Source organism: Pongo pygmaeus, chromosome 7 (assembly GCF_028885625.2).
Source record: "Pongo pygmaeus isolate AG05252 chromosome 7, NHGRI_mPonPyg2-v2.0_pri, whole genome shotgun sequence".
NCBI lineage: Eukaryota > Metazoa > Chordata > Mammalia > Primates > Hominidae > Pongo > Pongo pygmaeus.
The window spans coordinates 59,065,382-59,079,991 of record NC_072380.2 but is presented as its reverse complement, the minus strand read 5'-3'; the positions used below and the strand labels follow the sequence as shown (position 1 = coordinate 59,079,991).

The following is a 14,610-nucleotide window of genomic DNA, read 5'->3' as shown; positions in this document are numbered from 1 at the left end:
CCATGGGAGTGGGCTAGCTATCACAAGAATGGCTTTGTTATAAAAGCAAGTTTGGCTACCTCTTGCTTTTGTGCTCTCTTGCCCTTTCACCTTCTGCCATGGGAAGATGAAAAACAAAGGCCCTCAACAAATAGTGGTGCTATGCTCTTGGACTTCCCAGCTTCTAGAACCATAGGACAAATGAATTTTTTTCTTTTTTTGAGACAGAGTCTCACACGCTGTTACCCAGGCTGAAGTGCAGTAGTGTGATCACGGCTCAATGCAGCCTTAACCTCCTTGGGCTCAGGTGATTCTCCCACCTCAGCCTCCCAAGGAGCTGGGACTACATGCATGCACCATCGTGCCTGGCTAATTTTTGCATTTTTGTAGAGATGGGGTTTGCCTAGGTTGCTCATGAACTCCTGGACTGAAGCAATCCACTGCCTGCCTCAGCTTCCCAAAGTGTTGGCATTATAGACATAATTCACTGCACTGGGCCAACAAATTTCTATTGCTTATAAATTACGCAGTCTCAGGTTTTCTGTTATAGCATCACAAAACAGACTAAGATACACCCCATTGAAAAGTGTCATCTAACTTCACTTCCTCCTCATGTAGAATAAATGACTGCCTTCCTTCTCTTCCTTCCAGTTTTTCAGATTATCCAGATTATCCTCATAGTCTATATCTTTTCCCTTTTCATACTGCATTAATTTTCTTTCCTAGTTATTTCCTCTCAAGACACCCTGTAATTTTGATGGAAAAGACTAAATTCCTTATTGTCCCAACAGGAAGATAATCTCACCCAGTAAACAAACTTTCCATCTTTAGTACTGCTTTGGTCTCCACAATAGGAGCCAGCAATTTATTTATTTCAAAGAATCTCATGTGGCAAACATAAAACAGGAACCAAAGTAGTTGTGAATAGGCCCATGGGCTCTACCTCTGTCCTCTGCCAATTACCACACATGGGTTATACTAAAAACTCAGACAAGCTGACAGAGTTTCTCTTTTGGAATCACAACCTCTCTTGTGTTTTTACTCTAGGCTCTAATTACTGCTGACACCAAAAAACTACCATTGACTGGGCCCCACAAATCAATCCCAAGTCTCCCATTTCAGTACATGGCATGATCATTCACTTGTTTGCTCAAGCCAAAAACTTAGTTGTCTTCCTTGTTTCCTATCTTTCCTTAAATACCACATCAAATCCATCAGCAAACCCTGTTGCCTCTAACTCCAAAATATATTCCAAATCCACTATTCACCATCATAGTCCAAAGCACCACCTTTTTCCACACTTGAGCTACTCCCACAGCCTCCGAGATGCATTTATTCTGCCCTTCCACCCCCAGTAATCCTCCACAGACTTTAAAGGGTGAATCAGATCATCATGCCTCTCCTGTACATCTCAGCTTGTTAACACTGCACACAGGGAGGTTCTCCAGATTCACTTTCTGCTGCTACTGCCTTGGAATTTCTACTTCGTACACAAAGCACTACACATACCCCTGCATATGTCTTACACTAGGCCATTCTGACTTTTTGGTCTTTACTCATGTGGTCTCCTCTACTCCAAATGCCCTCATAGTCCCTCCCCTGCTTCTTTCTAACATAGTCCTTTTAGCTCAGATAGGGCATCACCAACTTCAGGAAGCTACCCCTGACACCACATCTCTCAGTCTGTACTCTCTCCAGCACACATACACACATAAACACAGGTACACACACATACTCTCACACATACACTCACATACATAACCACCCACCCTACTGACCTACCTACTGGTTGTGCGTACCTCCTCAATCCTCTTGCAACCTCTGTACAGATATCTATTACTACGCCTACAATGGTCTTTTATAACTTGTTTATATTACTTTTCTCTTCCACCACACTGTGAGTTCATTAAGGGCAGAAACAATCTGACATTCATGTTGAATGTTGTATTCCCAGGAATTCTAGTACAAGGCTTATTAAAGAGTAAGTAAGTAAACATTCAGTAAATCTTTTTAAATGAATGTACAAATCAACAAAGTCTCATTCAATTAGGGAGGATAAACAAGGCTGACAACATCTTCATGATGATTTAATACAATATTAATCATATAGTTACTGAGTGCCTACTATGTTTCAAGCATTATTCTAGGCATTGGGAATACAGTAGTAAAACAAAAATTTGAATTGAGAGTTTTAGCCAAAGCAATAAGACATTAATCAGATAAAGAAACATGAGTACTGGGAAGGAAATAACAAAATTATTATTCTAAGTGATATAACTATAAGAAGAAAGCTGTCACCAGTAAATAAATATAAGAAAAAGTACAGGCATATCTTGGAGATACTGGAAGTATAGCTGCAGACCACTCCAATAAAGTTATTATCACAATAAAGCAAGTCACATGAATTTTTGTTTCCCATTGCATATAAAAGTTATGTTTACACTATATTATAGCCTATAAGGTGTGCAACAGCATTGTATCTAAAAAAAGTTCATACCTTAATCAAAAACACTTTATTGGTAAAAAAAAAAAATAAGTCATAATCTTTTTGCTGAGAGAGGGTCTTGCCTTGATGTTGATTGCTACTGACTGATTGGGGTGGTGGTGTGTGAAGGCTGGAGTGGCTGTGGAAATTTCTTAGAGAACAATAAAGTTTGCTGCATCAACTGACTCTTCCTTTCTAGAAAGATTTCTCTGTAGCATGAGATACTGTTTGATGGTATTACTGGAACCTCTTTCAGTTGCAGTAAATCCTCTCAAACCTGATGCTGCTTTATCAATTAAGTTTATGGAGTACTCTAAATTCTTTGTTGTCCTCTCAACAATGTTCACAGCATCTTCACCAGGAATATATTCCATCTAAAGAAACCAGTTTCTGGCCAGGCGCAGTGGCTCACGCCTGTAGTCCCAGCACTTTGGGAGGCTGAGGCAGGCGGATTACCTGAGGTCAGGAGTTCGAGACCAGCCTGACCAACATGGTGAAACCCCATCTCTACTAAAAATACAAAAATTAGCCGGGCGTGGTGGAACACGCCTGTAATCCCAGCTACTAGGGAGGCTGAGGTAGAAGAATTGCTTGAGCCCAGGAGGCGGAGGTTGCAGTGAGCCGAGACTGTGCCACTGCACTTCAGCCCGGCTGACAGAGCAAGACTCTGTCTCAAAAAACCAAACAAAACAAAACAAAACAAAAAAACAGTTTCTTTGCTCATTCATAAGAACCAACTCCTCATCCATTAAAGTTAGGAGATTTTAGCAATTCAGTCCCATCTTCAGGCTTTACTTCTAATTTGAGTTATCTTGCTTTTTCCACCACATCTGCAGTTATTTCATCCACTGAAGTTTTAAACCCCTGAAGTCACTGATGAGGGTTGGAATCAACTTTTTCCATACTCCTGATAATGTTGATATTTTGACCGCCTCCCATGAATCATGAATGTTCTTAATGGGAGGTAGAATGGTGAGTCCTTTCAGGAAGGTTTTCAGTTTACTTTGCCCAGACCCTTGAAAGGTGGCTGGACATGGTAGTTCACGCCTGTAATCCCAGCACTTTGGGAGGCCGAAGTGGGTGGATCACGAGGTCACGAGTTCGAGACCAGCCTGACCAATATGGTGAAACCCTGTCTCTACTAAAAATACAAAAATTAGCCAGGTGTGGTGGTACACACCTGCAATCCCAGCTACTCAGGAGGCTGAGGCAGGAGAATCACTTGAACCTGGGAGGCGTAGGTTGCAGTGAGCTGAGATTGTACCACTGCACTCCAGCCTGGGTGACAGACTGAGACTCCATCTCAAAAAAAAAAAAAAAAAAGGAATCATTATCTATGGCAGTTATAAGCAAGACTTGAAAAGTCAGAATTACCCCTTGATCCACAGGTTGCAGAATGGATGTTGTGTTAGCAGTCATGAAAACAACGTTCATCTCCTTGTACATCTAGAGCTCTTGGCTGACTAGGTGCATTGTCAATGAGGGGTAGTATTTTAAAAGAAATTTTTTTTTCTTAGTAGTAGGTCTCAAAAGTTTGGCTTAAAGTATTCAGTAAACCATTCTGTAAACAGATGTGCTGTCATCCAGGTTTTATTGTTCCATTTATAGAGCACAAGCAGAGTAGATTTAGCATAATTCTTAAAGACCCTAGAATTTTCAAAATGGTAAATGAACATTGGCTTCAATTTAAAGTCACCAGCTGTATTAGACCTTAATAAAAGAGTCAGCCTATCCTTGGAAGCTTTGAAGCCAGGCAATGACTTTTCCTTGCCAGCTATTAAAGTCCTAGGTGACATCTTCTTTGAATATAAAGCTGTTTCATCTACACTGAAAATCTGTTGTTTAGCGTAGCCACCTTCATCCATGATCTTAGCTATATCTTCTGGATAATTTGCTGCAGTTTCTCCGTCAGCACTTGCTACTTCATCTTGTAATTTTATGTTATGGGGTAGTTTCTTAAATCTCATGAATCAACTTCTGCTAGCTTCAATTTTTCTTCTGAAGCTTCCTCACCTCTCTCAGGCTTCAAAGAATTGTAGAAGGTTAGGGTCTTGCTCTGGATTAGGCTTTGGTTTAAGGGAATGTCATGGCTTGTTTGAGCTTCTATCCAGACAACTCAAACTTTCTCCATATTAGCAATAAGGCAGCTTTGCTTTCTCAATATTTGTGTGCTCACTGGAATAGCACTTTTAATTTCCTTCAAGAACTTTTCCTTTTCATTCATAACTTGTCTAACTGGCACAAGAAGCCTAACTGGCACAAGAGGCCTAGATTTTAGCTTACCTTGCCTTTTGACATGCTTTCCTCACTAAGCTTAATAATTTCTAGCTTTTGGTTTAAAGTAAAAGATGTGCAATTCTTCCTTTCATGTGAACACTTAGAGGGCATATTAGGGTGATTAATTGGCCAGATTTCAATACTGTTGTGTCTCATGGAATAGGGAGGTCTGAGGAGAGAAAGTAAGATGGGGGAACATCCGGTCAATGGAGCAGTTAGAGCACACACAGTATTTATCAATTAAGTTTGCCATCCTATATGGCCACGGTTCATGGCACCTCAAAATAATTACAACAGTAATATTAAATATCACTTATCACAGATCACCATAATAGATAATAATTATGAGAAACTCTAAAATATTGGGATAATTATTCAAATGTGATATAGAGACAGGAGGTGAGCACATGCTGTTAGAAAAATGGCACTGGTAGACTTGTTGGATTCAGGGTTGACAAACCTTCAATTTGTAAAAAGTGCAACATGTGTTTAGTGCTATACAAGCAAAAAAGCATAGTAAAATGAAGTGGTCTATATTTGATGTGACTAGCTGCAAAGACTCTACTATGAGGTTTACAGATGACTTAACAATATCAAAGAGTCAAAGCAGCAACAGCAAAAACAAAACACATACCCTTTACTACACTAAGAGTTCCTAAAAGCTACTTTGAAACAATATCTGAAGTACATACCAAACTACATATATAACAATATCTACTACATAGCTGTTTATGATAGTAAAAGAACCAGTATGTACCACATCCTGAGAATATGGAAAGTGTTTTAAAAACTATATCACACTGTGCAGCCATAAAAAATGTTGAGTGTGGTGTGATGAGAAACTGGCACAGCAGCTTAGACAGCTTCATCCTTTACAGGTTACTATGGAAATCATATATCAAAAGGCTCAAAACCCACTGGTATTCTATGACCAATAATTTCTACTTCTAGAAATAGTCTAAGAAGCAAATCAGAAGGGAGGTATAATGATAAATATTTCACCCAAGCAGTGTTTAAAACAGCTAAAAAATAGAAAGCAACCTTAACAATTCTAAATAAGAGGATGTTTAAATTATCACATATCCATATAGCGGAATACTAAGTATTGACTAAAAAGATGACGATATGAATGGACCGATGGAAGGGTATACTCATGACAATAGGGAAAGTCAGACTTCACTCTTCCAGCATACTGGGATGTGTATTCTGAGGAGAAGCAAAGTATCTGGCACAGGGGATACCAATAAATACTTCTGAATGAATGAGAGGTGTCCTGGTTGTCTCTGGACACACTCTCACACACTTAACCTCTCACCCGCCCTCATTCTGGCATTAGATTTCATGGCAGGATGTAATCAGGCAGATGGTTTCTACCTTCCTCTCTCCCCAATATCATTAAAGTAAATTCCTTCATTTGTTTTTTCTAGTATATCTGTGTTCAAGTGGTGAGATGTTTCTTTGGAATCATTATAAAGCTTTCAGTTTGCCTGAGTAGTAAAAGCTGTTTATTCATTAGTTAATAAATGTTGAAACTATGGGACATGAGATTCATTATACTATTTTATTTTTATATGTCTGAAATTATATAGATTAATGCATTTTTTTATAACTTGGTGACTGTTATATAATTCTATGACTATTTCATAATGCAATTAATTGGAGGCAAGACATTTTACTTCTATCTTTATTTTCAGATTGCTAGAGGCAAAGCTGCATTACACCTTACTGGAATCCAATGAGAATTTACCAGGTAATATCTACAGAGGGCTCTGAGCTCCTCAGGGTAAGCAGCCATTGTACCTAAACTCATATTTATTACTACAGGACCAACAGGAGTATCTAAAGTCTATTGATTCTTTTAAAAAACTGTGCCCATGTTAAAAAAAAAACAGTTTAAATGAACACAGAAGGGTGCTAGTGTGAAAAGGACAGCCAGCCCACAAGGAAAAATATATTCACTATTATTTCTCAAGTTTCCATAAAAAAAAAAAAAAAAAAGACTAGTCCTTTAAAAAATTATTTTGGTTTTCTTTCATTAAGTATGAGGTGTTTTTTTTTTTTTTTTTTTTTTTTTTTTTTTTTTTTTGGAGACAGGGTCTTGCTCTGTCGCCCAGGCTGGAATGCAGTGGTGCAATCTTGGCTCCCTGCAACCTCCACCTCCTGGGCTCAAGCGATTCTTTCACCTTTGCCTCCCGAGTAGCTGGGACCACAGGCACGCACCACCCATACCCAGCTAATTCTTGTATTTTTAGTAGAGATGGGGTTTCGCCGTGTTGGCCAGGCTGGTCTCGAACTCCTGACCTCAAATGATCCGCCTGCCTTGGCCTCCTAAACTGCTGGGATTACAGGCGTGAACTAACGCGCCCGGCCTCTTCTGTTTTCTTAAGTATTATATGCTGAATATAGGCAAATAATCTCTTGACAGCCCACAGGCATTCCTGTGGAGAGTAACATCCAGGGGTTGTTTGGTAAGATCCAGACCTACAAACATTCCAAAGTCTAATGATAATAACTCATTTACTTGTAAAGTCTAAGGAGTCAGTGGGATTTAGAAATTCTTGGTCATACAAATCTTTGTAGATAATCTTGATCTAATTTTACTTCTCATAAGCCCAAGAAAATGTCCTAAATTTAAAGCCTCTAAAACATCTTCCCTGAAGCAAAATAATCATATTTAGATATTAAAAAAACAAGATCATTTAATAAATGCATTTTAAAACATATAAAGGTGTGACAAAAAAATTAGAAGTTGAGAAAGGACCAGGCCTGGTGGCTCAGGCCTATAATCCCAGAACTTTGGGAGGCCAATGTGGGAGGACTGCTTGAGGCCAGGAGTTTGAAACCAGCCTAGGCAACATAGCAAGACTCTGTCACTACAAAAAATAGAAAAAGAAAAAAAGAATTTAAAAAGCTGAGGAGGGAGGAGATTTTTTAAAAATAATAACAATAAAAGACTCTGCCACCACAAATGAACTTAGACACTAATGAAAGAGCTAAATTCCACAAGGGAGTAAAACTAAGGGGTGAACAAAGAAGATCCGAATGAGGACAGATTTCTGAAGGAGGGAAGACAGGTTCAAGGTAAGAGATGCTGATAGAAGTCCCGTGCTGCTGTGCACTCCATGAACACGGAGAGGGGAACATCACATCAGAACCCTGCCAGACGCTACCTTTAAATCCCTACTCCGTGAATGCAGAGATTAACCTACCCTACAAAACCTATCAATCTGTTTTTAATCCAGTAAGTTAAACCTAAAGTTATTATAGAAAAATAGGCAGGATTACATAACTTACATATAGATTATGTACAGTCACTGGGATGTGTTAAATACATAATTGAATATTCAAGAATTAAAAAATGCTGGAAGATTATACTCCAAATTGTTAACAGTGGTCATCTAGAATGAGTGTGATTAACTGAAGAGGTGAGGGTAAGAGGATTCACTTTCTAAGTTATATATTTCTGAATTGTTTTAACTTTTACAATGCATATTTAAGGCAAATATTTAAAGCAAAAAAGGAAGCAATTATTAGGAGGAAAGTTCTAAAAATTAAGCTTAATGAGATGTGAGTAGTCCTAGCAGTTATTAAAACACAATATAAAACTATAGTAATTGAAATAGTATAATACTTGCATGTGCAAATACAGTTACATTAAAAGAGTAAATAGCCCAAAATATATGTAGGTATTTAGTACATGATAAAGGCAGCATTAAAATTGTATGAAGAAAAAACAGAATGTTCAATAAATAACGTTGGGACTCCTGGTGGCCATTTGGAAAAAAATAAAATTGCATTCACTACCTCACATATTACACATAAAGATAAATTCCAGGAGTGTCAAAAGATTTAAATGTAAAATTTTTAAATCCATGAAAGTCTTAGAATAAAACATAGAATAACTTTTACACCTCATAGTAAGGAAAACCTTTCTATCTATGATACAAAACTCATAAGCTATAAAAGATGGCTAAAATCAACTAAAGAAAAACAGAAAAGTTCTGCTCATCAAAAACAAAGCAACAAAACAAACCCCTGCCTCCTAAAAATGTCAAAAGTCAAATGATAAATGGGGAACGAACTAACTGAAAATGTATATGACTGACAAGGCGCTACTTTTTTTTAAAATCATTTATAAAAAGATGGTAGAAATCACTAGGACCAAGAGTCTAAGAGAAGAAAGGTCAAAAGCTATCAATGGATATAAAATGAAATACAAGTGATTCTTAAACATGTAGAAAAATGCCTAAGCCCATTTTATATAAGAGAAATACAAATTAAAATGATAAACATCATATTTCCAATTTTTAACTTGGTCTAGATCAACAAAGTAGGTTTGTAAAGGAGAAGAAAAAGGCACTTCAGGCATTGCCAGTGGGAACGTAAAATGGTGCCATTTGACAAAGTCTACTAAAATTAAAGAGGCACTGATCCAGCAATAATATTTATAAAAATTTATCCTATAGCCCTTCCTCATACATACAAAATGAAAACTTATAAAAAATTACCAACAAATTAATAATTAGCTCTTAAAACAAGGCTGCTCAAACTTTTCCTCAAAAGTAGTATGATTTTCTTCTATTCATGGTAAAAATCAATATCCCACTGCAAAAGACAGCAAACATGGTATCCTTTAAAATAATTTCTGATCCAATAATGATTATTTTTGCTCCTGCAATTCAAACACTAGTATATCTTAATTCATGCTTTTTATCCTCCAAAGTGACTAAGAAATATTTAATTAATGTGTGCTATCCTATTGTCACATAATGCCTGTTAACAAAATTATTTTTCTAAGAAATATAAAAACAAAAACAGCCAGATCTTATAACACATCACTTGGGCAAGAATCTTAATATGGTTGTTTCCTCAACCATCTCACCCCAAATTATCAGAAATATGCTGACAGAACTAGAAACGAGCTATCAGGGACAATCCAGTGCGTCTCTGACAGAAAACCCACGTCCAATCCTGGCTCTCTTCCTCTGGCATGGCTCTATGATAAAGTGACAAAAATGTAACTGATAAAAATGTCTTTCCTTATGAGGCTGACTCACAGTTGGTGACTGCTGGATTAAGTTCTGCGCACTCACCAGGGAGGGAAGATCCGGATAATGTCCTGGGGACGGCCCCTGAGGTAGCCTGCAGTCTCCTTGGTGAAGAGAACTTTCAGGCCAGCTCCAGGCCTGGGGGCCACACTTCGGGACGGGCTGGTGGCTGGTGACCCCAATAACTGCTCACACATGGCAACTTGCATGGCACATTCCTCATGCAGCTCTAAAATTTTCACAGTTAATACACCAGATTTTCTACCTAGAAGTTGAAGAAAAGAACAAAGTAAAAATGAAGTCAAAAGACAGATGGTTCAAGTGTGAATAAAGCGTCATGAAAAAAAGATCCACATGCAGATAGCACTCTTCACCTGGAGAAAATGGTCTCCACATTTTGCAAAGTAAAACAGAGACACTACCATGCTCACTACAACACTTTTCTTTAATCAAAATAGACCTGCAGGTTGCATTTAATACACGCATTTTAAGCAACATAAAATAAACAGTCTTCTGTCATGAAGAAATAGTCCTGTATAAATAGAAACCTTAGACCCATCATTTTAAGGAGCATGCCTTTTACTCCAAGTCTCAAATCCTTTGATGACCACAAGGAGAATATGGCCACTGTGGATTCTTCTTCTTAAGGATGGACCCTCCTCTTTATTATCTGTTTTGATTCTCTGCTTTGAAATCATGTATGTTACTAGCTGGCTGCAGCTGTTCCAATGATCAGAAAGGCTAACAGTTGAAGAGTTATGTGGACTGCTGGGTATTAGAGCTCTACATTGAAATGGGTGAAATTTGACCTGGATTCAAGTACTGGTTTCCTTATTAAGTTGGCCAAGTTCCATGGCATTCAACTGTTAAATTGTCTTATGTGTAAAATGGAGATCCTGCCACCTGCCTCAGGAAACATTTGTTCGGATTAAATGAGATAACTGAAGTTGATAGTGTGCATAGCCTATACCCCAGAAATCTTAGGTAGGTACCCAGAAACTGTCAGATGCACCAGTATACCTAAACAAGGATACACATCTCAGCGCTGTTTATAAGAGTAGAAAACTGCACCCAGCAAAAATCAGAAAGATGGGTAAACCATGGTCTGTTCATACAACAGAACACTGTACGGCACTCAAAATGAGGTGAACTAGACGTCTAAGAATCAGATGCAGAGGTCTCAAGAAATGAAAGAGGATAAACAGGATATACAGAGTATGACACCTATAATGTAATTTTAAAAAACACAGAAATCAATACAATAGTTTATGAATACAGGATAAGTATAAAAATATAAATAGAAGGAGTCACAGAAAAGTCATGAAAGCCACTGTCTCTAAGGAGAGAGAGGAGTATGACTCAGGAGGAGAACCCAGAGGGTTTCAAATTTATGTGTCATATTGTTTCTATTATAAAAGTATGGGAAACAAAAAAAAGACAACGGATTGACATGTGTTACTAATTCTAGGCAGTGAGCACGCTTATGTGTTTCTATTACTCTCTGTGCTTTTTAATTAAAAAAATATAAAAAATACATAAATTGAGAACAACAAAAATGAAGGGTACAACATACTGCCTTGTTAATAATAGATACTCACTAATATGAGTTTCTTTACCACTTCAGCCAACTGGTTAATAGTGAACAGTAAAAATTAATATTTAGACGGTGCTAAGATTTTAATCATCTATTTCTTTCTCCCTCTCACTTTTTTTCATTCATTTCCCATTCAACCCCAAATTTTTCATCCCTTCCTTTATCTAGGTGTCCATGACACATGCCCATATACTGGGCCCTGGGCCACCTTGCCTCCCGTGAGTACTGTCTTGGACAACTATTTCTTAAGGCAAGAAAACAGAATGGGGGAAGGATATGAATAAGCATAATATACAAGCAGCATATAACGAGCTTCTGCTGGTCACTCTAGGGGAGGGAACAGAGGAATGAAACCAACTTGTAAAGAAAGGCACTAAGAAGTGAACACACAGATGCTTCGCCACAACAGGCATTTTGTTAATGAAAAGTAGCTCATCTTCAATTGGTAAATTGGAAAAGAAATCAGGATAATGTGGAGGTCACTTCAGTCCACAAAATTTTTTTCCTCAGCAGGGCAGCCAGAGCAGTGTGTATTAGAGTCTTCAGAAGCAAAGGGAAAAGCCCTAGATTGAGGAGCTACAGCAGCCACAGGAGCATTTTGAAACATAATTTAAGAATTTTTAAAACTTGTACCTATACTCAACTCAGGACTCATTCCCAGCAATGCACAGGCCTGAAACCTCCCCTGTCTCCCACTGACAGCAGCAGCTGTCAGGGCTCCATAGCCACTTCTGCTCTCAAGCACCCAGGGGTCTGTTCAAAGTTCAAGTGTGCCAGCTGAGCACAGGCTCTTGGTTCTGCGCACTGTGGCAGCCCCCAGCCATGCTCAGCTGCCTGCCCAAGCAGCACAAGCTCTCTTCAGAAACTAATTCTTGTCTTGGGCAGCTCAAGTCCCCATAGAGCCTGACAGATTTTATAAATGCAGGCTATTATAGAAATACATAAATAGTATTACAGAAGAAATACTTATGTACCTAAGATACATCATACTGCCTGACTACAGTTTCTTCAAAGATTTCTATGATGAATCTTGACAATATTCCAGTAACTATGAATTTTGATCAAGATCTATAGCACCAAATAACTTGTAGAATAACATTTTATGATGTTGGCTATCACTGCAGTGCTGCACACAGCAGCTCATGCGGTGACTAAATAGGCCTTGGAAGCAATACTGAGCGGCGCGCCCACGGCTGTGACACTAGGTCAGGGACAGGGCTACCCTTTACACTGAGCATTCTAAAGCTCTTTCTACAAAACATCCTCCAGGGCCTTCCTTCCCAGGAGAAAATTAAGCAGGGTAAGCTCCTCCTTGTCTGAGAGAGAAAAAAGCAAGGGACAACTTATACCAAAAATGTGCTTGAGGCAAGCTTTTATTTTATTTTTGGAGACAGGGTCTTGCTCTGTCGCCCAGGCTGGAGTACAATGGTATGACCTTGGCTTACTGCAGCCTCAATAACCTGGGCTCAAGGGCTCCTCCAACCTCAGCCTCTCAAGTAGCTGGGATGACAGGCTGGCACCACCATAACATCCAGCTAATTTTCTTATTTTTTTGGAGAGACAGGGTCTCACTTTATTGCCCAGGCTGGTCTTGAAGTCCTGGGCTCAAGTGATCTTCCTGCCTCAGCCTCTCAAAGTGCTGGGATTACAGGTGTGAGCCACCATGCCTGGCAGAAGCAAGCTTTTAATCCAAGCAGGGGATATACTCATTTTACAAACAAAGAACAATGTTTTGCAATTAGATGACTAGTACATAAAAGGCCATTTTAGTGCTACCAGGCAACATTTTCCATAACTGCTACAAGACAGCCAAAATATCCCCTTGTCCAGGAAGGGTTTTCTGAATCCCAGCCAGAAGCAACTATTCCTTCCCTTGAAAATCCCCAAATACTTTATCTCTCTTATAAGAGTGTCCTCAGTTTTAAATGGACACAGTAGCAGCTACCCCAAGAGCACTACAATCACAGGTGCAAACACAGCAAATGTACCACGAAGTCCCTGGCCACGCAAGGATGGCAGCCACTGTCACTGCCATCAGCTCTTCAAGGCATTTTCAAGGCCATTCTCATACTTGATCCATAACAACCCTATGAAATAGGTAAGGAACATATTAATCTCCCTTTGTGGCAGATGAGAAAACTGAAAAATAAAGCTAGCTGCTCACGTGACTTTCTCAAGAACAGAGAGGATGACTGGCAGGTCTAATCCCAGTAATCAAATATCCTTACAAGCCAAGGACCAAAATGTCTCTCAGATAAATGCCAGTTAAGAATAGGAAATTGTGAGTGATGGGGTTTTTTCCCCCTACTTCATTATGCTAAGACATAGGGCTTGTTTAAAATGCACAGACAGACAATGCTTCAGGTTGAGAAACGGACTCTGAGGCCTATTGCTGTGGCTGGACACAGTGAGGGTTTCAACAGAACTTGCACTAAAAAGAAGATAACTTGTCAAGTGTTAATCATCAAAGAGAAAGTGCCATAAAGATCAAATGGAGACCACTAATACTAATATACAATAGCAAAGATGTTAAACGATTAAGAAACAGGAACAGAAAGATTCAATGAAGAAGATACACCAAGAGATCTAGTAATTTCTATCCATGCATATGCCTAGCAGATGAAACAGAATTCTTAGTTAAAAATGGACAGAATTTAACTTCAAGAATAACATTTGCTGAACAACTGCATGAATTCGTTATTTAATCAGCTAACTGTTCTTTGAAAAGTCTTTCGCTTTAAACAACCAAGAGGCCACACACACACACACAAATCTGAGCAAATGACTGAGCATGGTGGCTCACACCTGTAACCCCGGCACTTTGGGAGGCCAGGGCGGGAGGACAGCTTGAGGCCAGGAGTTCAAGACCAGCCTGAGCAGCACAGTGAGACCCCCCCAGCTTTACAAAAATAAAAATATAAAAACGAGTCAGGCACACTGGAGTATACTGTAGTTTCAGCTACTTGAGAGGCTGAGGCAAGAGGTTATCTTGAGCCCGGGAATTTGAGGTTATAGTAAGCTATGATCACAACACTGCACTAACTTGCCTCCCTAGTCAAGTACCTGACTCAGAGTGAGACCCTGTCTCTCAAAAAAAAGAAAAAAAAAATGAAAAAAACAAACACAAAACAATAAATTGAGCAAATGATAGAATAACAAAATATGTCTGTGACTACTGAGTTAAATGCCTTTTTTGTTGTTGTTGAAATATACAGGTAGTCAGGGTC

The 14,610-nt window shown here is 38.8% G+C and overlaps 1 protein-coding gene across 20 annotated transcripts in view; it reads right to left on the bottom strand.

Annotated features, from left to right (window-relative positions):
* SPIDR (scaffold protein involved in DNA repair) overlaps nt 1-14,610 on the bottom strand; it is a 491,719-nt gene that overhangs the window by 288,837 nt on the left and 188,272 nt on the right. For all 20 annotated transcript variants that reach the window (XR_010127196.1, XR_010127198.1, XR_010127197.1 and 17 more), the window contains one exon: nt 9,835-10,054. Coding sequence is in view for 17 of the 20 variants with exons in the window: in XM_054498098.2 (XP_054354073.1) it covers nt 9,835-10,054 (220 nt within the window). In the remaining 3 variants the exon portion in view is untranslated. The remainder of the gene's footprint in view (nt 1-9,834; nt 10,055-14,610) is intronic.